Here is a 22,541-nt window from a genome sequence, read left to right as displayed (position 1 = left end):
AACTTTTTTTGTCATTCAATCATAAAACATAAAACTATCCTCAAGTGATTTACAGATATAAAATTGACACTGCACTATTTTTTTTTGTATTTTACTGCTATCAAATCTGAATGAAATGTACTTTGCCGTAGATGTTTTTCCTCTATTTTTGGTTTTCCAAAGTATTAATATTAAAGACAAACTTTAAAGGTACAGTGTTCAAAAAGTGCTTAATGGACTCCAACAGCTGCCTCAAATAAAAATATAGTAATCTGTATATGATTACATTTCCCTTAAGTGGTGATACCTATCCAAAGATGAAGAGTACTCCTATTTTTAATAGGTAGAATGTACCTTTGTCAGTCTTGCAGAAGCTTTAATGAAGAAACAAATGGACTTTATTTTTAAAAATAAAAATTGAGTAGGCATTTATATTATTAGAGAATGGTCAGTGTGTTTTGGCTGAGCAGTAATAGACAACCTGGAATTTTAGAGGACTCTGAGTGCTTCTTCTATGTCCACTACCTATTGTTCTATTCTCATCAATGAAAAATGATTAGACAATTTGACCTTAATTCCCTCTACACTTATACAAATATTATGTTCTTGTAAGTTAACATTTTTAGCACACAGGAGAAATTTTATGTAATAAAATTACTGTATCTTTTGGACTTAACAAATTTGAATTTGTATTTAAACACATGATATGTCTGATAATTCTTAAAGTAATGGCACTTTTACTAACTTATTTGGGGGTCTTGGGTGCATTCTTAATTTGTGTTATTTGTTCTTCACACTTGACTTGGAGTGGGATATCTTCCTGCCACAGTATCAAGCGCTGATACTTGTCTCTGATCATGCAGTGTTCCAGACCTTTTTGGAAGATTGTTTCCCTAAAGTTTGGGTGTAGGTCTTGAGATAATACCACCAAACAGCTCTTGGAAATTCTCTTCTGAATAAACAGTAGCTATAATGATTCTCACCCATGACACTTAAGGGTTAGTCTTTTATGTTTAAGAGAAACATTGCTAAAACTAAAATGCCTCTATAAAGGAATGCTATTATAAATTGTAATGATATTCTCAAGTATCAATTTTTAATTTATTTGATGTAGCAAAGTCTAAGCCCAGCCACTCATCTCATATGGTCATGGTTAATCTTTTTATTAATAAAAATTTTGCTTAGAATAAACTTAGTCTTGTCAAATTGCTTGTATTCTATTGTCTTGACACCTACATTCATATTCTATGCCTTCTGTCTTAACCTTTTTTTTTTTTTTTAATTACAGTAGGAAAAAAATCTCCTTTGATCTTTATTTAGTGGCTGGGCAATAGTTACTTTATAAATCTCCGTATCTATGTAAACACATTTATATTATAACTAACTACTGGATATTAAGCTTTCTTCTGTGAAGCCCTTAGTCTTTTGGAATAAATACTACATCCACGCACTTTTTTTTTTCCTTTCAAATTGTGAGGATTTTTTTTTTTTTTTTTAAGTGAGGATCTTTTTAAACTTTCGATGTGAGGATGATTCTGGGTACAGATACTCCTAAAGAAAATGAGAAATAGGAAAACAGGTTCTTTTTCCTGTGTGTGTAACAGGATTTATTTCAAGTAATAGGTTTTTAGTCTTGGAAAATTTATATGTGAAACCTAAACACTACTGACAAGTATTTTTAGTGGATCATAAATCATTACCTTCTTAGGGAGCACTTTCAGCATTTTTTTTAATCCCATATACATTCATGTGGAGATAGTACTGTACACTTCTGGAAGAATAAACCCAAGCCAAGAAATAAAAGTGAATGCTAGGTAATCGAGAAGTCAAATTATTTAGTATTTGAGAGCACTACCATTTGGGGTATCTTTTCAGTTGGTAACCGAAGTGGTGTGTGTGTGTGTTTTACTATGGCAGAAAGGTTTTTTACACACCTCTTGCTCCCCAGACTTTGGAACCTGACCCTGCTTCATTATGGAAAAATGCACGAGGTCAAAACATCCTAACTCGTTAGTATTATCAGATGAATAATAACTTTACAAAGTCTTGGGATGTTCTCAAATGCTGGAGATACTTTTATAAGCATAATGATAAATTGTCTCCTTGACCTCTTACTGCATTCGACCCGTGTAAGCATTAAGAAACGGCCACCTTAGATAATAAAAGAAGTGCCCACCTTATGGGCTTAAAGTTCATACATGTGAAAAGTTCCTCTTTAGCATAGAACCAGCCGTACTGAAGAAGGTATTTTCTCCAAGAGGAGAAACCTGGCAAAAGACCAACTGGCATAAGGAGGAAAGCCCGCGCTTGTTTCTCGGTGTCCTGGCCCGCGTACACTCTAGTGTGTGAACAGCAACAGGTTATTTGAGGGCTTTCCCACTAGGGGGCAATGGTCCAGTCCCGGACGTAACCTAGCAGGTATTTTTAGAATGCACCGACTGGAGAGTTTTGTAAGAGCTTAATTATTAAAAGTAAATTGGGAACCAAACAAAGGGAAAGTTCAGAGTCGTATTTGTGTCCAAATCAAACCAGTATTCCAGCAGTGCTTGAGGGCCCGGGGATAGAGGGGGGCTCCCACGTGTCCGTTCCCATGTCTCTTATGGTCCTGTCTTGCTGGGAAAGCACCAAAAATGAACTTAGGGAAGAGCTGTGAGCTGTCCGTCATCGCCCTCACAGTCTGCCCAGCGCTTGGCGAAATCCGATGCTTGCAGGCCATGCTCGCTTTCTCCTCTCCGGAGAGACCCGGAATTTCGTGTTGATTTCTGTTGAACTTCATGTTAACTCTAGAACACCATTTCCTTTTTAAAAATAACTTCTATATCTTGGAAATGTGTTTTTCAGGAGGTACAAAATGAAAAAATACCTCACCGGTAATCTCACCATGCAGAGAAAACATACTTGGCTTTTTTTCTTTTTTCCCCACAGAAAATGGAATCCTGTATACAGTTTTATGTCCTATTTCTCCACTTAACGTTGTGTCTTGAGAATACTCTTTAAGCAAGATTTCCCTGTCCGCAGAGCCTCCCATAGGTGGATAGTACACGATTTATTTCATCAGTTCCTGTTGTGGGACTGATTTTTGTTTTCATTTTTGTAAATAGAAGTATCAGAATGTAAGATTTTAAGGATACATTTCTAGAAATATAGTGTATTAAAGGGTACAGATATATTTAAGATTTGATGTGTCTTGTCAGATTTCTTTCCAAAACTGGAAGTTCATCACAAGTATATGGGATTAGGAACACCTGGGCAGCTCAGTGGTTGAGCATCTGCCTTCGGCTCAGGCTCAGGTCGTGATTCTGGAGTCCTGGGATCTAGTCCCACATGGGGCTCCCCACAGGGAGCCTGCTTTTCTCTCTGCCTCTGTCTCTGCCTCTGTCTCTCATGAGTAAATAAAATCTTTTTAAAAAGTATATGGGATTACCTGTATCCTCGACTCTCACTAATGAACAAAAATCCCATATTCTATCTTTATTAATTTGAAAAAATAAGTGGTAAGCCAATTTGTTTTCATATTTCTAGCCAGATACTAATTTCTATAATCTAGATAAGACATGTGCTCTGTAAATATTTTCTCCCCGTCTATGCTTGTCTTTTCATTCCCCTGACCCAGCTCTTTGAAGAGCAGTTCTTTTTTTTTTTTTTTTTTTAATTTTTATTTATTTATGATAGTCACAGAGAGAGAAAGAGAGGCAGAGACACAGGCAGAGAGAAGCAGGCTCCATGCACCGGGAGCCCGACGTGGGAATCGATCCCGGGTCTCCAGGATCGCGCCCTAGGCCAAAGGCAGGCGCCAAACCGCTGCGCCACCCAGGGATCCCAAGAGCAGCAGTTCTTAATTTTCACAAAGTCCACTTGAGCACCTTTTTCTTCAATGGATAATAGTTTTGGTGTCATATCTAATAAGAAACTTGCCTAACTTAAGGTGACAAAGGTTTTTTTATTTTGTAGGACTTTAACAGTTTTCCATTTTTACATTTAGGTCTGGGATCCATTTGAGTCACTTTTTACATATGGTGTGTATAAGAATTATATATGTACCATAGACAGATCAAAGTTTGTTTTCTTTGCACTTTTGTCAAAAATCAGTTGACAAGGTGTTAGTCTGTTTCTAAACTGTTCCATTAGTTTCTGGGTCTGTGCTTTCACCCATTCTACGTTGCTTTGGTCGCTGTAGCTTTCCATAAGCACAAAGTAAATCAACTTTGTTCTTTTACAAAAACGTTTTGCCATATTGGTTCCTTTGCCTTTCCATTGGACATTTTAGAGTTGGCCTCTTGACAGGAACCAAAACAAGCACCTTCGTGGATTTTGATGATAATTGCATCGGATGCATAGACCAGTTTGAGGGAGAGTGGACGTCTTAATATTTGTCTTCCACTCCATGAACGCAGCGCAGTGCTCTGTTTTATGTAGGTCGTGGATTTCTTTTATCAGTGTTTTTAGTTGTTAGCATACGGATCTTGCATGCACACTGTGAATTAGTTCATTCTTAGAAAGTTTTCTATTTTTAATTGTTCATTGTATCTAGAAATACAATTGATTTTTTGTATATTGACCTTGTATCCTGACACCTTGCCAGATCCACTTATGTAGATTTTTAGAAGTTTTCTATTTAGTCATGTTGTCTGCAGCTTATTTATAATAAATGTTTCCTTTCTTTACCATCTTTCCAATTTTCCTTTCAAATGCCATTTATTTCTTTTCTTTGTCCTACTGCACTGGTTAGACCCTCCAGCTATTGATCAAAGCTGTGGTGAGGCCAGACACATCCTTGTCTTGTCACCAATCCTAGGAGGCAAGCATTCAGTCTTCTACCGTTAAGTAGGTTAATTGAAGGATTTTTGTAAATGGCCTTTTTAAGGCTGAGGAAATTCCTTTTTATTCCTGGTTTTCTGAGACTTGTTAATCATGAATGGACGTTGGGTTCTGTTGGATGTTTATTCTCCATCTATCGAAACGATCTTGTCTTTTATTTTTCCCTTCATAATATTGGTGTATGAATCACATCCATTTTTTTTGTAGGACTAGCCTTGAATTTCCAGAGTATTGTTATATTCCTTTGCTAGTATTTTATTGAGTATTTTTGTTCATAAGGGATATTGATATGTGGTTTCCTTACCTTTTAATGTCATTGTCCGGTCAGTGTAATGTTGCTCTTATAAAATGAGTTTCCCTCCTCTTGTATATTTATGGAAGAATATGGGTAGAATTAATATAATTTCTTCCCTAAATGTTGGACAGTATTCACCAACGATGCCATTTGGGCCTCTTTTTTTTTAATTTTTATTTATTTATGATAGAGAGAGAGAGCGAGAGGCAGAGACGAGACATAGGCAGAGGGAGAAGCAGGCTCCATGCACCGGGAGCCCGATGTGGGATTCGATCCCGGGTCTCCAGGATCGCGCCCTGGGCCAAAGGCAGGCGCCAAACTGCTGCGCCACCCAGGGATCCCTGGCCCTCTTTATTGGAAGGTTTTTATCTGAATTCAATTCTTTAAGTAGAATTATGCAGATTATTTATTTCTTGAGTTTTAGCAGTTTGACTGTCAAGGAAATTGTCCATTTCATCCAAGTTATCAAACTTATGAGCAGAGTTATTCATAACATTCTGTTTTGTCTTATTCTGCTCAGGCTGCTATAACAAAGTACCATAGGTGGTTCTTTCTTATTTTCTTTTCCTCCCCCTCCCCCTTCTCTTCCTCCCTCTTTTCCCCTCTCCCCCTCCCCTTCTCCTCCTCTTTCTTCTTCTTCTTCTGTATTCCAACCAAAGAGTCTATTTCATTTAGGGTTAGAAAGTTCTTCCCTTCATTTATGGTTAGAAAATGAGAAAAAGTTCTTTAATATTCATTTTTTAACACTTACTGCTTTTATTATGAATCATTTTATTTCTTCATTGAATTTTCACTTCTATTAATGATGACATAAGAGCTATTAATTTCACTATATTTTAAATTTTAGCCATTAACTAGAGCACTTAGCAATTCTACTTTTATGTCAGTTGATTCTTTGGTGTTTTGTGTAATTATACTGCCTTCACATAATTTCACTTATTTTCCAATATTGAATCTCTTATTTTTCTGCTTTAATTGCATAACTTCCAAAATAATGCTAAATAAAAGACAGATACAAAGTTGTTTGTCTTATTCATGACTGCATGGGAATGCCTTTGGTTTTGTTGTTAAGTATAATGTGGGCCATTGATTGAGGTACTCTTCATCCTGTTAAGAAGAAAAATCTCCCTGGTCCTATTTTTACCGAGATTTTTTTTTTTTAATCAAATGTAATATCAAATGCTGTGGCTGTCTAATCAGTTTGTTTTAATTTCCTTTGAAACTACTAAATTGATGAATAATATTTTTGGAATTTTACTTCTTCATACTAGATAACATTGATCTTTAGTTTTTGTGTGTACTTGTTTTTGTCAGGGTTGGGCCAGCTTCATAAAATTAAATGACATGGTCTCATCTCAGTGCATTAGCATGGTTTTGCTGCTTTGACTCAAGCGTACCCTTTGTAATTCCAGCGGAGTGGGAGTGGGGTGGCAAAAGGTAAGGTGATATTTATTTTTGTGGTGGTTACTCTCTTCTCCAAAGGGTCCTTCTTATTTTAATTCTGAACTCCATCAAGGTTATAATACTTAAAATTATTACAGGTAAAGAATTCACTCCAAATTACCACATAATATGTCCTAGTAGCATGATCTTGACCTACATCAATAAAAAGTATTTTATTCCTTAAAGAGACCTCAAACCTTATTCAGCCAACCTCCTCAGTTGAAAAATGGCAAAACATACAATTGTTGTGTCAAGAGTCACGTAGCTATGAGTCACTCTACAAAGAGAATTGTAACATATGTCTCTTGTGGGAATTGAAATGTATTATTTCTTTATTAGTCTCTGAATCACCCAGCAGAGTCAGCAGAATGAAGCACCATCATTTGAACTTTTACTGGTGACATTTTTGCTTCTTCCCAATATCTTTGAAAAAGTTCATCTATTGGCCCAAATCTAGATCAAACTCTTGTTGCCCAGCAGTTTACTCAGTAATGCCTGAGAGGATCCACTGATCAGATTAGATATTCTCTTAAATATCAACGAAGAAGTAGTTAGGATGTAATGGACTGCCAAACTAGGAGCCCTGCCAGTCTAAGAAAATATTATTATAAAGTTCTTTCTCTTCTCCTCTTATCCTTTCTTCACACCACTGGCAGCAAGTGCCGACTTGTCTTGCCAACAAGCTTATTCCACTACACCAAGTTACTTCCCTTTCTTTTTCTTCTGTGACCATTTAAGTTTGTGCCTCTGCTGCTTTGGAATTAGGACAGAATGTTTGTAATTACAATATTAAGGTGTACAATATTAAGGAGTCAACACTCAATATAATAATAAAATATTTTGCAGAGTGTAACATGGTTTACGTAGTCCTCGTATAAACTCTCATTTGATCCCAACTTCATTTCTGAGATGGTGAAAGTGTTACTCTCCCCATTTGACCCTTGAAATCAGGACTCAGAGGATGTGACTTGCGCAAAGTCTAACCACTTGGTAGACTTGGGTTCAAACCCAGTTTTTCTTATTCTCATTCCCATGTGTCCTTTTGTACAATATTAAACATACTCCGGGGCACCTGGGTGGCTCAGTGGTTGAGTGTCTGCCTTTGGCTCAGGTCGTGATCCGGGGTCCTGGGATCGAGTCTCACATCAGGCTTCCCCCAGGGAGCCTGCTTCTCCCTCTGCTCATGTCTCTCTGCCTCTCTTTCTTTTTTTTTTTTTAATTTTTTTTAAATTTTTTATTTATTTATGATAGTCACAGAGAGAGAGAGAGAGGCAGAGACACAGGCAGAGGGAGAAGCAGTCTCCATGCACCGGGAGCCTGATGTGGGATTCGATCCCAGGTCTCCAGGATCGCGCCCTGGGCCAAAGGCAGGCGCCAAACCGCTGCGCCACCCAGGGATCCCCTCTGCCTCTCTTTCTGTGTCTCTCATGAATAAATAAATAAAATCTTTGTAAAAAAAATAAAATAAACACACTCCCTCTTTGATATTAAAGATATTTTTATTTTTAATTTCATTTCCATTTTATGATGATAGTTTTTCATTGTACTAAAGATTTTACATAAATTAACTGACATAATTTTCATAAATGTGACTTGCCGAGAGCCACACAGCTAGTAAATAGTAGAGCCAAGGATTAAACCTACTTGGGCCATCTCCAGAGCCCACAGGCTTTTTTCTTTATTTTTAAGATTTATTTATTTTAGCGAGAGCATGAGTAGGAGAGGCAGAGGGAGAGGCTCAGGCTCCAGGCGGGGCTCAATCCCATGACCCCAGCCAAACCAAGAGTCCAATGCTCAATGACTCTATCCAGGCGCCCCTCCAGAGCCCATAGTCTTAACCATAACTTTAGATTCCTGGAATAAAAATAAAGTTCATCCATAATGCCACCTCTCAGAGGTCATTTGTTTTGCTTTCATATGTACAAAAACTGGGGTTGTATTCACACTGTTTTATAAGCTATTCTCACATTATGGCCTACATTTTCCCACCACTGACAAACACTTCCATTTTTAATGACTGCATTACAAAGATATACCATGGTGTATTAAGTGGACTTCCTGTTGGCCACATCTAGATTTTTTTGCCAAGATTTTTTCCTGTTCCAGGTAATTCTGCAACGTCTATCCATGCACAGAGATCTAGTACTCTGATCATTTCGTTGGACCGATTTCCTGAAAATGAAAGTTCTAGATCAACAAGCTACATTTTAAATCTGGATACAGTGTTATAACTATCTACCAGAAAGGTTCTAGATGAAGCTTTGTTAGAAAGTAAAACAAACTTTAAAAAAAAAAAAAAAAAAAAAAGGAAGTAAAACAAGCTTAAGGTCCTAATTTAAATATCAATGTGACAGGTGCCAAAGCAGTGGATAAAAATGTCCATTTCGTTACTGATTTATATTAAGCTTGGCCCTTATTTTTCCATGGCTAATAATATTGCAAGGTTCTAGAACTGGATGAAATTTCAGATATCAAGGTAAAACATTTTCTGCACAATATAACTATGGCTTTTAACTTTCTCTTGACGGGAAACTTGAAAGAGATAATTCCTTGGATTAATGCACAGGCAGCCAGCTTTTTTCTTTTTTTAAAGCATATGAAAGGAAACAAATTCTTTCCTACAGAGAAGTGTTAAATAATTGAACCTCATAGAGTGAAATTTGCATAAGCCCCTAAATAAAAAGTAGGAACTCTGATAATGAGAGATTCTGAAGGAAGTGTACATGAAGGTGCAGATAGTGTAGGATAACTCAGCATGGGGCCAGGTGGGATCTCTGTAAATCTGGATAAAGAAGAATCCAGACCACCCAGAGCCATTTTTCTGGACAGTGCCTTGGAGGCTGAGAAACTAGACTACAATTATAATACAGTAGTCACTTTTTATCACATTTGTGTTATAATACAAAGGAATCATAGCAGCTGTGAGTCTGTGCTTTGGAGTCAAATGGTTCTGGATTCAAGTCCTCCTCTACCACTGCCATCTTGTGTATGGTACTTTGCAAGTGTGTCAGTTTTCTCATCTGTAAAATAGTAGTAACACCTAACTCATGAGATTGTTGAGAGAATTAAATAGGACATTAATTCTATGAAGTACTTATAGAGTCTAGTGTATATTAAGTGCACAATAACGTTAGCTGCTATTGTGCATGGTTGACCCCCACCTTACCTGTTGTATTACCTAACTGGTGTTGATAAAGGCAGTGGGGAAATAACATGTAATGTGGTATATACAAATTCTCTAGCATCCAGATCCTGTTTAACATGTAAAATACAAATTTCCCCTCCTGATAACACACTTTCCAGACTTAAATTCAGGCCTTCCTCCAAAGCGGAGCCAGCCAGACCACATGTTTTGCCCCTCACTAGGATCTCAGTTACATGTGACTTGTGTCATTGTAATAAACCTCCCTCCCTGGGAGGGAGACCTTTACCAGGTCAGTGGGGAGGAACTCAGGCTTTACTTCATAATTTGGTTTGCCTTAACTGAAAACCTGCTTCTCTACACCAAGGAAACCTGCTGTAGCTCACAGATCCCTAACCAACATAGGTCATTATCTCCCACTCCTTTCTCATTCCCCACAACTCTGCCCCCAGGCCCTCTGTTCCATCCCTAGGCATGCCAGGGTTCTGTTAGCATAAGGTTGCCTCTATAGGCCTTAGTTCAAACATCTACTCTTTAGATAGCTCTCTCCAGACTGATGCTCAGTTGGCATCCCTTCAGGGAGCCTCGATCACCAACCACCAGGCCTCCAATTTCTTTCATGGCACTGGTTACTATCCAAAACTGTGTCAGTCATTCACTTTGATAATTATCTGTCTCCCTAGTGAGACAGGCAACTACAAAAGAGAGGTCTTGTTTGACTCCTTAACTGTAGTAATCTGGACCCTAAAACATGTATGGCATTTAATAGACACTCAAAGAATATTTATTGAATGACTGAATGAATACATCCTGCCCTCCATAACCTTACCCATGCTACCCCATGGATGTAAGTTTCAGATTCCTCATTGGTTAAGTGATGCTAGTAATGAGGATCAACTGAGTTAAACATATGCAAGTGCTTAGGATAGGCCATGGCACTAAACAGTCACTATTATGATGTCGAAATACATTCAGATTGCTGGGAGAATGGTCCTTGTAGGTTAAGACTGAGGTTTCTGTTTGCTTGTGCAACTTGGGCCTTCCTTACTTAGCTCCTAGAGGACTTGCCCTATGTGGGTCCCTATGTCTTAGAACCAAAAACAGAAAGTTGATTCTTTTTCTTGTTTGTAGTCCCTTTAACTTCCTTTTTTGATTCATCTCTTTTTAAGGAGATAATTCTCTACTGTTAGGTGCTTATGTGATCAGATTGAGCCCAGACAGCTAATCCAGGATACTATCCCTTTTTTTGAGTCTATAACCTTCATTGCATTCACAAAGTTCCTTTTGCCATATAATGTAACACAGGCACAGGTTCTAGTGATTAGGACCTGTACATTTTCGTGTGTGTGTGGGGGGAGGGAGAGGGTTATTCTGCCTACAGTATAAAATATTCAGAGGAAAAGAAGTATAATATTTAGGGGAAAAAAGCAAAAAGATTAAAAAAATTATAGATACTAAAGACAGGCAAAGACAGGCATATGATAAAACTATCATATACCTGATTTGTGTATCTGGAGAAAAATAATGTAATGGAATAAATGCATTCTATGATTCAAGCAAATTTTCTAGAAATGAGACCCAAGTCTTTAAAAAAAAGAGATGTACAGATGTCTGGGAAAACCTGATACAGAACAATCCATTTCCAGACATATGGATAAAACTAATGGATGTCAAAAATGAAGAAAAAAATTCATGAGTATCCAGTAAAAAATATTAAAGCAAATTATAACGCGAAGGGAGGAATCAAGCTGACCTCAAATTTCCTCAAAATAATATTGAGTTCTAGAAGACAGTGGAGTAATGCTGACAAAATCTTTATTTTTTTATTTATTTTTTCTGACAGAATCTTTAAATAAATGAAGTATAATCCAATTTTTTCATATCTTCCTATTACACTTAGTGTTCAGTTAGGAAAAAGAAAGTATTGTGGATGTTTTGAAGAAATATAATAGATTGTAGAGAAAATTTAACACAAGATATTAATTATACAAAAAGAGTTCTATCTAGACTAGTTACTTCAAGAAGCCATTACCAGCCCTGAAGCTAAAGAATCAGAGTAGGCAATGGTTTTACCCAGAGCCCACAGTTATTTCTGTAATGGTGGGGCAGCTCTTGGAACTGCCAACACTACATTATACCCAGGAATGCATATTCCTCCTGATGCTGCAGAAGCCCATGAGTCCAAAGTGCCCGCTGTTCCCAGGCTAAGAGCCCACAGATGCTATGCTGGCAAGACTGCATCTGTGTGGCTGTTACTCTGGGAAGCATAATATCTGGGTAGGAAGCAGTGGTCAAGATTTACCTGCCTTTGCTACTGATACCACTGCCAGACACACTTACTAAAAGCAAAATAAAGAAATGCTTCTGCTGAATAAAAAATGTTGGAAAGAATGTGGAGAAAAAGAAACCCTAATGCACTGCTAGTGGAAATGCAAATTGGTGCAGCTACTCTGGAAAACAGTATGAAGTTTCCTCAAAAAATTAAAAATAGATTTACCATATGATCCAGTAATTCCACTACTGGGTATTTAACCAAAAACAATGAAAACACTAATTCGAAAAGATGTTTATTGCACCATGATTTACAATAGCCAAGATATAGAAACAACCAAAGTATCTATCAATAGATGAAAAAGATGTCTCTCTCTCTCTCTCTCTCTCTCTCTCACACACACACACACACACACACACACACATACACACACAATGGAATATTACTCAGCCACAAAAAAGAATGGAATCTTGCCGTTTGCACCAACATGGATAGATCTAAAGAGTATAATGCTAAGTGAAAGTCAGTCAGAGAAAGACAATACCATATAATTTCACTCTTATGTGGAATTTAAGAAACAAAACAAGTGGGCAGCCCGGGTGGCTCAGCAGTTTAGCGCCGCCTTCAGCCCAGGGCATGATCCTGGAGTCCCAGGATCGAGTCCTGCGTCAGGCTCCCTGTATGGAGCCTGCTTCTCCCTCTGCCTGTGTCTCTGCCTCTCTCTCTCTGTGTGTCTCTCATGAATAAATAAATAAAATCTTTAAAAACAAAACAAGTGAAAAAAACATAAAAAAGACTCTTAAACATAGTGAACGAACTGGTAGTTGCCAGAGTTGCCAGTTGCCAGAACTGGCAGGTGGAGGGATGGGTGAAATAAGTGAAGGGGACTAAGAGTACACTTATTATACTGAACACTAAGTAATGTATAGAATTGCTGAATAATTATATTGTACACCCAAAACTAATATAACAGTACATGTTAGTTGTACGTGAATAATCCAAAAAAATATTCCACCATTCTCCCACCTTCCAATTTCCTACCAAAATGCCCCATAGGCAGAACCTAAGTGGAAGCCAGATTGCAAAGAGATGTGGAAATGTAATGTGCAGGTTTCTGTTCCCAATGCTCAGAAGAGAACATGGAAGCCTGTGAATAAAGCTGAGAGACAAGAGACCAATAATTGGCACACTAGACAAATTGTATTACCATCTAAAGGAAACAGCCATTTCCAGGCAAGATAGGGTAAAGGAAACTAGATTTACCCTTCTGCAAAACAGTTTAAAAAACAACACAGACAAAACACATAAACAATGGTTTTAAAGACACCAGATGTGGGATCCCTGGGTGGCGCAGCGGTTCGGTGCCTGCCTTTGGCCCAGGGCGCGATCCTGGAGACCCAGGATCGAGTCCCACGTCGGGCTCCCGGTGCATGGAGCCTGCTTCTCCCTCTGCCTGTGTCTCTGCCTCTCTCTCTCTCTGTGTGACTATCATAAATAAATAAAAATTAAAAAAAAAAGACACCAGATGTTAGGCAATGAAGGACAGTGATCTCTGAAAGAGAGAAGTCAAAGAAGGTGAGGCCTATGAGTGCTGCACCTTACTGTCTTGTGAGAGTTTCCAGGCTGTGGCAAAAGGACAGGGAACTAAAATGGAACCTGGAAAACCCTCTGAGGCAAGGTGGTGCTTCTGAGACCAAAGTGGCTACATTCACAGGATAAAGTACCATAGTGATGACAGCCGCACAAAGAGAAAACCCTAGAGATCTAAAGAAGGATCACCTTAAGTGTTCATCAGAGTACTAACCAGCCCTCGGTCAGTAAGGAAATTAATAGAGGCCTGTGAAAGAGTCATCAGAGGATTAGAGGGACAGGATGACAGAGGTCTGGGAATAGTGTCAACTCCTATCAATTAGGCTCATTGTTCATATAGTTTTGAGTAGAGGACTCAGAAAGGTCTCACTTCAACAAAAGAGAATAGGTAATCCTAGACTAAGCACTGCTCTGAATCCACCTAAAAAATCATCAAAACTAGACCACCCCAAGTCAAACCATTCTCAAGTAACTTAATGGTATCACAGGATGAAGCTCAAGAAGATTTATAGGAATGCAAAAATATCCAGGACTCACTATGGCAAAAGTCATAATGTCTGAAAGACAATCAAAGAAGACCAGGAATTCAAAGAAGTTGTAAAAACACAGCCATAGTGAGGAGAATAATCAACCAACTGATAACAACCAAGAACAGCCACAGAAGATAAAAGAAAAGTGAAATAAAATAATTTTTAAGTCTTTTTTAAAGATTATTTATTTATTTTAGTAATTTCTACACCCAATGTGGGGCTCGAACTCATGACCCTGAGATCAAGAGTCATGAGATCAAGAGTCAGTCATATTCTTTTGCCTGAGCGAGCCAGGCACTTGTAAATCTGTATTTTATATGTTAAAAAGATAAGAGAAATGAAGGTATAAAACAGACTAAATCATACTTTTTGGGGTTAGAAACTATAAGGTCTAACATGAAAAATATGCCAGATGAGATTAATGGTAAATTAAATATTATGGAAGAAAAGTTTAGTGAACTTGAAGCAATACCAATAAAAACTATTCTAAATGAAACATAAAGGGAAAAAATAATGAAAAGAGCACCATTTCTTAATGTTAAGAAACAGTAAGCAACCTAATATATGGATAAATAGCATTCACAAGGAGAGGAGAGAGAGCAGGAGACTAAAAAAATATTTTTTAAAGAAATCATAGTTGAAATTTTTCCAAATTTGATAAAAATTATAAACAGAGATCCAAAATATTTAATAAATCCCAAGCATATGAAACATAAGGGAAACTAAATCAAGGTACCATATAATCAAATGACTAAAAATCAATAAAAAGGAGAAAATATTATAGGCAGTGAAAGAAAACCAGTGTTATACAGGAGAACAAAGAAAAGGATGCTATCAGATTTCTCAATGGAAATAATGCTAAAAAGAAGCCACCAAAGCATTTTTAAAGTACTGAAAGAGTGGGTGGCTCAGCAGTTTAGTGCCTGCCTTCAGCCTGGGCGTGATCCTAGAGACCTGGGATCGAGTTCCACATCAGGCTCCCTGCATGGAACCTGCTTCTCCTTCTGCCTGTGTCTCTGCCTCTCTCTCTCTCTCTCTCTCTCTCTCTCTCTGCCTCTCATGAATAAATAAATACAATCTTAAAAAAAAATACTGAAAGAGGAGCGCCTCAGTGGCTCAGTCAGTTAGGGGTGGGACTCTTGATTTGGGCTCAAGTCATGATCTCAGGATTTTGAGATCAAGCCTCATGTAAGACTCTGTGCTAGGAGTAGTGTTTGCTTAAGATTATTTCTCTCCCTCTCCCTCTGCCTTTGTGTATGCACAAGCACTCGGGTGGGTGTACTCGTGCGCTCTCACTCTCTCTCTCTCTCTTGCTCTCTCTCTCGCTTGCTCTCTCCCTCTCTCAAATAAATAAAATACTAAGAGAAAAAAAGACTTTGTAAACCTTAAATTCTATACCAAGCAAAATATCTTTCAGAAACATTGGAAAACCAAGTAAAAATTGTCAGAATCAAAATTTTCAGGACTCTGGTTAATAACAAAAAGAATGCTGAATTATGAAAAAGGCAACTGAAAAAATGGTATTAATGCTTTGTGGCATTTCTATTTATCCTGGCCCCATGCATCCCTGGCTCAGGGGTAGATAGTCTGGATGATGGCAGCCTGCATTATCACCATGAGACCCTGGTCCTTGGTTTTCAGAGAGAAGAGCACGTTGTCTTTCATTTTCAAAGAAATATGTTTGTCTGTTCTAACCTGTGTGGGGGCTACCTGAAAGTGCTTGCTTTTGTTTGCCCTAACTTGGAAGTCACTCGGGGCAGAAAAGTGGTTTTACAGTCAGAATTCCTTGTAATCCTTGCAAGGCAAATGAACTACTGCTGTTTCCTTGGCAAAAGATTACAGCCGAGGCATGTGATATGCCCAGTGATGTGCCCAAAGCTTGGCAGGAAAAGCTGGGAAGAGTTTTTGTTTTTGTTTTTGTATTTTTGTAAATTAGGACATTCAAAAGTGACTACATTTATTGAGAAACCAAGAAAGCCATGTATATGCCCAAAGTAGGATGTGTGTAGAAAAGACTCAGAAAGACACTAAACTTTCACCCCTGGCTGATCTCTGACCGCAGCACGAGGAAGAAATAGAGGCTCAGCATCGTAAATGACCTGTCAAAGCACTGAAGGAGTGCTCCAACACAGTCTGAAAGTATTTTTCCCATTTCTTTTTTTTTCTTGTCTTTTCCTTTAGTTCCAGACACTCAAAGAAATCTCTGTCAAAACACCAACTGATCACAAGCTAAAAGGAACAGAGGCTTCAGAAATCTCACATGACAAAGAATATGGACTTTACAGAAATAGTTTTTAAAGGCCACTGAAAAACTAAATAGCTATAGTCCACAGCTAGCAACAAAATAAACCCTAAAATGAGAGAAAAATCTGATTTCCAGAGTTGCCATATTTATATTCAAATGCTCAGTTTTCAACAAAAATTAGGAAGCATATAAAGTAACAAGTATAGCCCATTCACAGAAGAAATCTTTTAAAAACTGCGTCAGAGACATTGAACTTACTAGATGAAGACTTTAAATAGATTGTTTAAAATATGCTTGAAAAGCTAAAGGAAACCACAGATGAAGAGCTAAAGGGAACAAGAAGAATAGTATCTCAATGAATAGGGATCATCATAAAGAAACACAAATTAGGGGTGCCTGGGTGGACTCAGTGGGTTAAGAGTTTGCCTTCGGCTCAGGTCATGATCTCAGGGTCCTGGGACAGAGCCCTGCATCTGGCTCCGCCAGTGGGGAGTCTGCTTTTCCTTCTCCCTCTACCATTCCCTGTGCTTGTGCTGTCTGGCTCTCTCTATCTCTCTGTCAAATAAATAAATAAAACTTAAAAAAAAAAAGATACACAAAATATAAAAAGGAACCAAACAAAAGTACTGGAACTATAGAGTACAATAATTGAAATGAAAAAATAAATTGATAATATGTGAAATATAGTCTAGAAGCATAGGCTCACTAAAAGACAGACCTAATCATAGGAGTATAGAACATTTCCCCGTGCCTACACCTTAGCAGTACATTTCTGAAGGTTTATTTACAGAAGATACTTTTATTGAGTTCATCATACTCAGTTACAAAATTTAAAAAAAATTAAAGGCATACTAAAAGGCAAAAAACAGTTTGAAGAGTAATGTAAACATCAGAACCAGACTCAAATATGGCAAGGATGTTGGAATTTTCAGGCTGGGAATTTAAAACAACTATGATTAATATGCTAAAGGCCCTAATAGATAGGAAACATACAAGCAATATAAGCAGAGAGATGGAAATTCTAGTAAAGAACCAAAAAGAAATGCTAGAGACTAAAAACATTATAACTGAAATGAAGAATGCCTTTGCTGGCTTTATTAATAGACTTCACATACCTGAGGAAAAAAAAATCTCTGAACTTGAGAATATCTTGATAGAAACCTCCAAAACTGCAAAACCAACAGATAAAAGACTGAAAAAAGGGTAACACAGTATCCAAGAACTGGGGAACAACTACAAAATGTGTAACACATACAGCTTAAAACAGAAGATTGTAACAGAAGGAGAAGAAAAAGAAAAAGGAGTAGAAGAAACATTTGAAACAACAAGGACTGGGAGTTTCCTCAAATTAATGCTGAACACCAAATTGCTGATACAGGAAGCTCACAAACACACTAAGTATGATAAATACCAAAAAAAAACTATACCTAGGAACATTACTTTTAAAAACAAAACAAAACACAACAGAAAACAAGAGATAAAGAGAAAATCCTGAAGGAAGCTAGAGGGAAAAACACCTTACTTATAGACGAACAAAGATACATCTAAACATAAGACTTCTCCTCAGAAACCATGCAAAAGAGTGGTGTGCCTTTAAAAGGCTCAGAGAAAAAACTCACCAACCTAGAATTCTGTATCCTGTGAAATTATCCTTCAAAAGTGAAAAGGAAATTAAGACTTTCTCAAACAAAAATTGATAGATTTTTTTTTCCCCAGTAGACTTACCTTGCAAAAAACCTTCCTTTAGAGAGAAGGAAAATGATATAAGTCAAAAACTCAGCTCTACTAAAAGAAAGGAGGAGCACTGGATAAATTGAAGGTAAAATAAAAGTTATTGTCCTTATGTTTAACTGATCTAACAGATTACGTTTGTTCAAAATAATAAGAACAACAATGTATATATATGCTTATGTATAAATAAAATAAGTGATAACAATGATATCACTTATGATATTAGGGAAGAAATGGAGGAATTAGCATTATTTGTTTTTTCTTTAAGATTTTATTTATTCATGAGAGATGCAGAGAGAGGCAGAGACAACAGGCAGAGGGAGAAGCGGGCTCCATGCAGGAAGCCCGATGTGGGACTCGATCTTGGGACTCCAAGATCACGCCCTGAGCCAAAGGCAGATGCCTAACTGCTGAACCTCCCAGGCATCCCCATTATTTGTTTTTTAAAAGGTATTCACACTACCTGGGAAACAGCACAGTGTTATTTGAAAGTAGGCTTGAATTAGTTATAAATGTATTGCAAATTCTAGGGCAATCACTGAATAAAGGGGTAAAGTATAAATTATATGCTAAAAGGAGAGAAAATGAAATTATATAAAATGCTTAATTAAAATGACAAAAGGCAGAAAAATATTGGAAGACAAAAAATAAGAACAAAGGCAACAAATTGAAAAAGGCAACAGATATGGTAAATATTAATCCAACTGTATCAATAATAACTTTGAATATAAATGGTCTAACTGTGCCATGTGTTGGAATGGATCAAAAAACAAGACCCAGGGCACCTGGGTGACTCAGTCAGTTAAGCATATGGCTCTTGAATTTGGCTGATGTCATGATCTCGAGGTCCTGAGATAGAACCCTGAGTTACGCTCCATGCTTAGTGAGGAGTGCAATGCTTAAGATTCTCTCCCTATGCTTCTCCCCTCACTCAAGCTTTCTCTTGCTCTCTTTATCATGCACACATGTACACTCATGCTCTCAAATAAATAAAATCTTTTTTAAAAAGGATCCAACTATATATTAACTTATTTTAAATATAAAAAATATATAAATTAAAAGTAAAGGGATGGAGAAAGAGATAACATGCCAACTCTAAACCGAACAAAGTGGGAAAAGCAATATTAATTTCAAACAGAGAACACTTCATAAAAAGGAAAGTTTTTAGGGATAAAGAGGGGCATTATTGTAGTGTTAAAGGGATCAATTTTCCAAGAAGACATAACATGACTTAACATGTATGCACCAAACAACAGAGCATCAAACAACATCAGGCAAAGACAGAACTGCAAGGAAAAATAGATGTATCCATTATTATAGTTGGAGACTTTAATACACCTGTGTCAGAAATGAACAGATCTAGCTGGCAGAAAACCACTGAATACATACTAGAAATCAACAACACCATTGATGAACTGGATATAATGCACATCTATAGATTACTTCATCCAACAAGAAACTACACATTCTTCTCAAGTTCCTATGGAACATTCACCAAGATAGACCACATTCTAAGCCATAAAACATACCTTAACAAATTTCAAAGAATATAAATCATATAATGACTTCTTCTGGACCATAGTAGAATTAAACTAGAATTTAATAACAGAAAAGAGGGACACCTGGGTGGCTCAGTGGTTGAGCATCTGCCTTTGGCTCAGGTCATGATCCAGAGTCCCGGGATCAAGTCCCACATCAGGCTCCCCGTGTGGAGCCTGCTTCTCCCTCTGCCTGTGTCTCTGCCTCTCTCTCTGTGTCTCTCATGAATGAATAAATAAAAATCTTTTAAAAAAATAACAGAAAAGATAGCTAGAAAATATCCAAATACTCAAAGAATAAACAACACATTTCTAAGTGACACATGGGTCAAAGAAGAAATCTCAAGAGAAATTTAAAAATATTTGACCTAAATGAAAATGAAAACACAAGTTCTCAAAATCTGTGGGATATAGTGAAAGGACTGCTCAGAGGGATATTTATAGTATTGAATGTACATACTAGAAAAGAAGAAAGATTAAAAATAATCTAAGCTTCTACCCTAGGAAACTAGAAAAATAAGAGCAAATTAAACCCAGACTATACCAAATAGAATAAATAATAAAAATATGAAATCAAAAACAGGAAATTAGTGGAGAAAATCAATGAAACAAATAGCTGGTTCTTTGAAGAAATCAATAAAATCAATAAGCCTCTAGCCAGGATAACTAAGAAAAAAAGGTGAGGACACAAATTATTAATATCAGAAATGAAAGAGAGAACAATAATACAGACCCCATGGAGATTAAAAGAATGATAAAAGAATACTATGAACAACTATCTGCCCACATTTGATAACGTAGACAAAATGGATGAATTTCTTGAAAGATACAACCTGCCAAAATTCACACAAGAAGAGATAAGCAACTCAAAAAGAGAGAGAGAGAGAGAGAGAGAGAGAGAGAGAGAAGCAATATTTATTTAAAAAATCAAATCTAAAATTAATAGGCGTTAGAAGAAAAGGCGAGAACGACCCCCGGACCGGCCAAAGCCCGCCTGCCGCTGCATCTCCGTGTCCAGTGCTTATGTCCGCCCCTGTGGCCACCATGCCTAAGAGAAAGGCTAAAAGGGATGCTAAAGGAGATAAAGGCAAGGTGAAGGATGAGCCACAGAGAAGATCTGCAAGGTTATTTGCTAAACCTGCTCCTCCAAAGACAGAGCCCAAGCCTAAAAAGCCTCTGCAAAGAAGGGAGAGAAGGTACCCAAAGGGAGAAAGGGAAAGCTGATGCTGGCAAAGATGGAAATAACCTTGCAGAAAATGGAGATGCCAAAACAGACCAGGCACAGAAAGCTGAAGGTGCTGGAGATGCCAAATGAAGTATGTGCATTTTTGATAACTGTACCTCTGGTGATTGTACAGTTTGAAACACTACTTTTTATCAAGTTTTATAAAAATGCAGAATTTTGTTTTCCTTTTTTTTTAAGCTATGTTGTTAGCACACGGAACACTTCCTTGTTGTTTTGGGGGAAGGGCATATGTCACTAATAGAATATCTCCGAAGCTAAATTAATAGCAAGGGGAAAAACACCTTTCCCTTCTAGTTTTGAGAAACTTCCTCTTGGCTCCCAGGAGGAGGGACTCCTTGATGTTGACACACATGAGGCACCTTAGTGGTGTGCAAAAACTAAAATTCATTTTTTATGCCCTCTTTTTCCTCTGCCTTCAACATAGACTTGACTCCCTTAAGCCCAGAGACCTGTTGGAATCTGACCCCATGAAATGGTTCCCAGTATGTCAGGCAATCTGGACTTTACAGTGTCACCACTGAGGTGGCATCCCTCAAAAGAGTTCCTTTTTTTTAGCTTGTGGATCTTCAGATTGATAATTCTGCCATTTTCATTTCATTTCCTGAAAGTCAGGGTCAGCTTGTGAAAAGTTGTTAAACAACATCCTAAATGTGAATTGTCAACCCTCACTCTAAACTTTCCCTGTTCAGAGCACCACATGAAGGCTTCACTGGGTTTTATAGTGGCTTTCTGATGTTGGTAGTCCATTGAAGAAGGGAGCTTGAAAGTTGCTGTATACTGTTAACGATCGTCCGCCCATGTCCCGCCTGAAATACTATGATTGTTTATGAAAAGTATCTTTAATAACGCTGGATACAGTTTGGCTTGGGAAAATAAATAAATAGATAGATAGATAGATAGATAGATAGATAGATAGATAGATAGATAGAATTAATAGCCTTCCAAAAGAGAAAGTAGCAGGCCAAGATGGGTTCACTGGTAAACTATATGAAACATTTAAATCATATCAATTCTCTAGAATCTCTTTCAGAAGTTAAAGGCAGAGAGAATTCTTCCTGACTCATTCTATGAGCCTAGCATACCCTAAAACCAAATACAAAATACTGAAAGCAGACAAAAACATCATAAGAAAACTGCAAATCAGTATCTCTTATGAACATAGACACAAGAATCTTCAAAATAAAATTGGCAAATCTTTCCAATAATGCATAAAAAGGGCTATATACCACAAACAAGTGAGATTTATCCCAGGTATGTAAGGCTATTCAGATTAGAAAATCAATTAATAAGTCTGGGTCTCCTTTAAGAGGCCAGAAAGGAAGGGTTTAGCTTTGGCGACCAACATGTGATTTGGTTTGAGTTTCTACCTGGGATTGGGTTCATGGCCATGTGCTTGTTCATCCTCCATATAGCCACTACACACATCCACAGGCTCACTAATGGGGGCAAGGAAAAAAGGGCTGCCTATTATTCATATCACCGGAGTTTGATGGAAAGAGATAGGCACATCTCTGGAGTTAGTTGTTACTTACTATGCATCAAAGGGTTTGGAAAATACTGATTAAAGAATAATTTTCCTGATTGATGAAAAATAACTTGGTTATGCTCATCTACCCCTTCTAGATGGTAACGCAGTGTATTAATGTAGTACATAATAAAAACAACAAAAAAGTGAAAAAAAAGAAAAAAAATTGATGTAATCCATCAGACTA

At 37.4% G+C, this 22,541-nt stretch overlaps 1 protein-coding gene and 1 long non-coding RNA gene across 2 annotated transcripts in view; one reads left to right on the top strand and one right to left on the bottom strand.

Moving 5' to 3' along the window:
* The window catches only part of LOC111092378, a 77,085-nt gene that overhangs the window by 37,034 nt on the left and 17,510 nt on the right, over positions 1 to 22,541 (bottom strand). The gene's annotated exons all lie outside the window — the stretch shown is intronic.
* On the top strand, positions 22,211 to 22,390 carry LOC106557778 (NADH dehydrogenase [ubiquinone] 1 alpha subcomplex subunit 1-like). Its single transcript, XM_038573772.1, has one exon. It carries the CDS (start codon positions 22,211 to 22,213, stop codon positions 22,388 to 22,390), a length of 180 nt encoding a protein of 59 aa, XP_038429700.1.

The sequence above is a fragment of the Canis lupus genome, chromosome 25, assembly GCF_011100685.1.
Source record: "Canis lupus familiaris isolate Mischka breed German Shepherd chromosome 25, alternate assembly UU_Cfam_GSD_1.0, whole genome shotgun sequence".
Classification (NCBI taxonomy): domain Eukaryota; kingdom Metazoa; phylum Chordata; class Mammalia; order Carnivora; family Canidae; genus Canis; species Canis lupus.
This window is presented reverse-complemented; position numbering and strand designations above follow the sequence as displayed.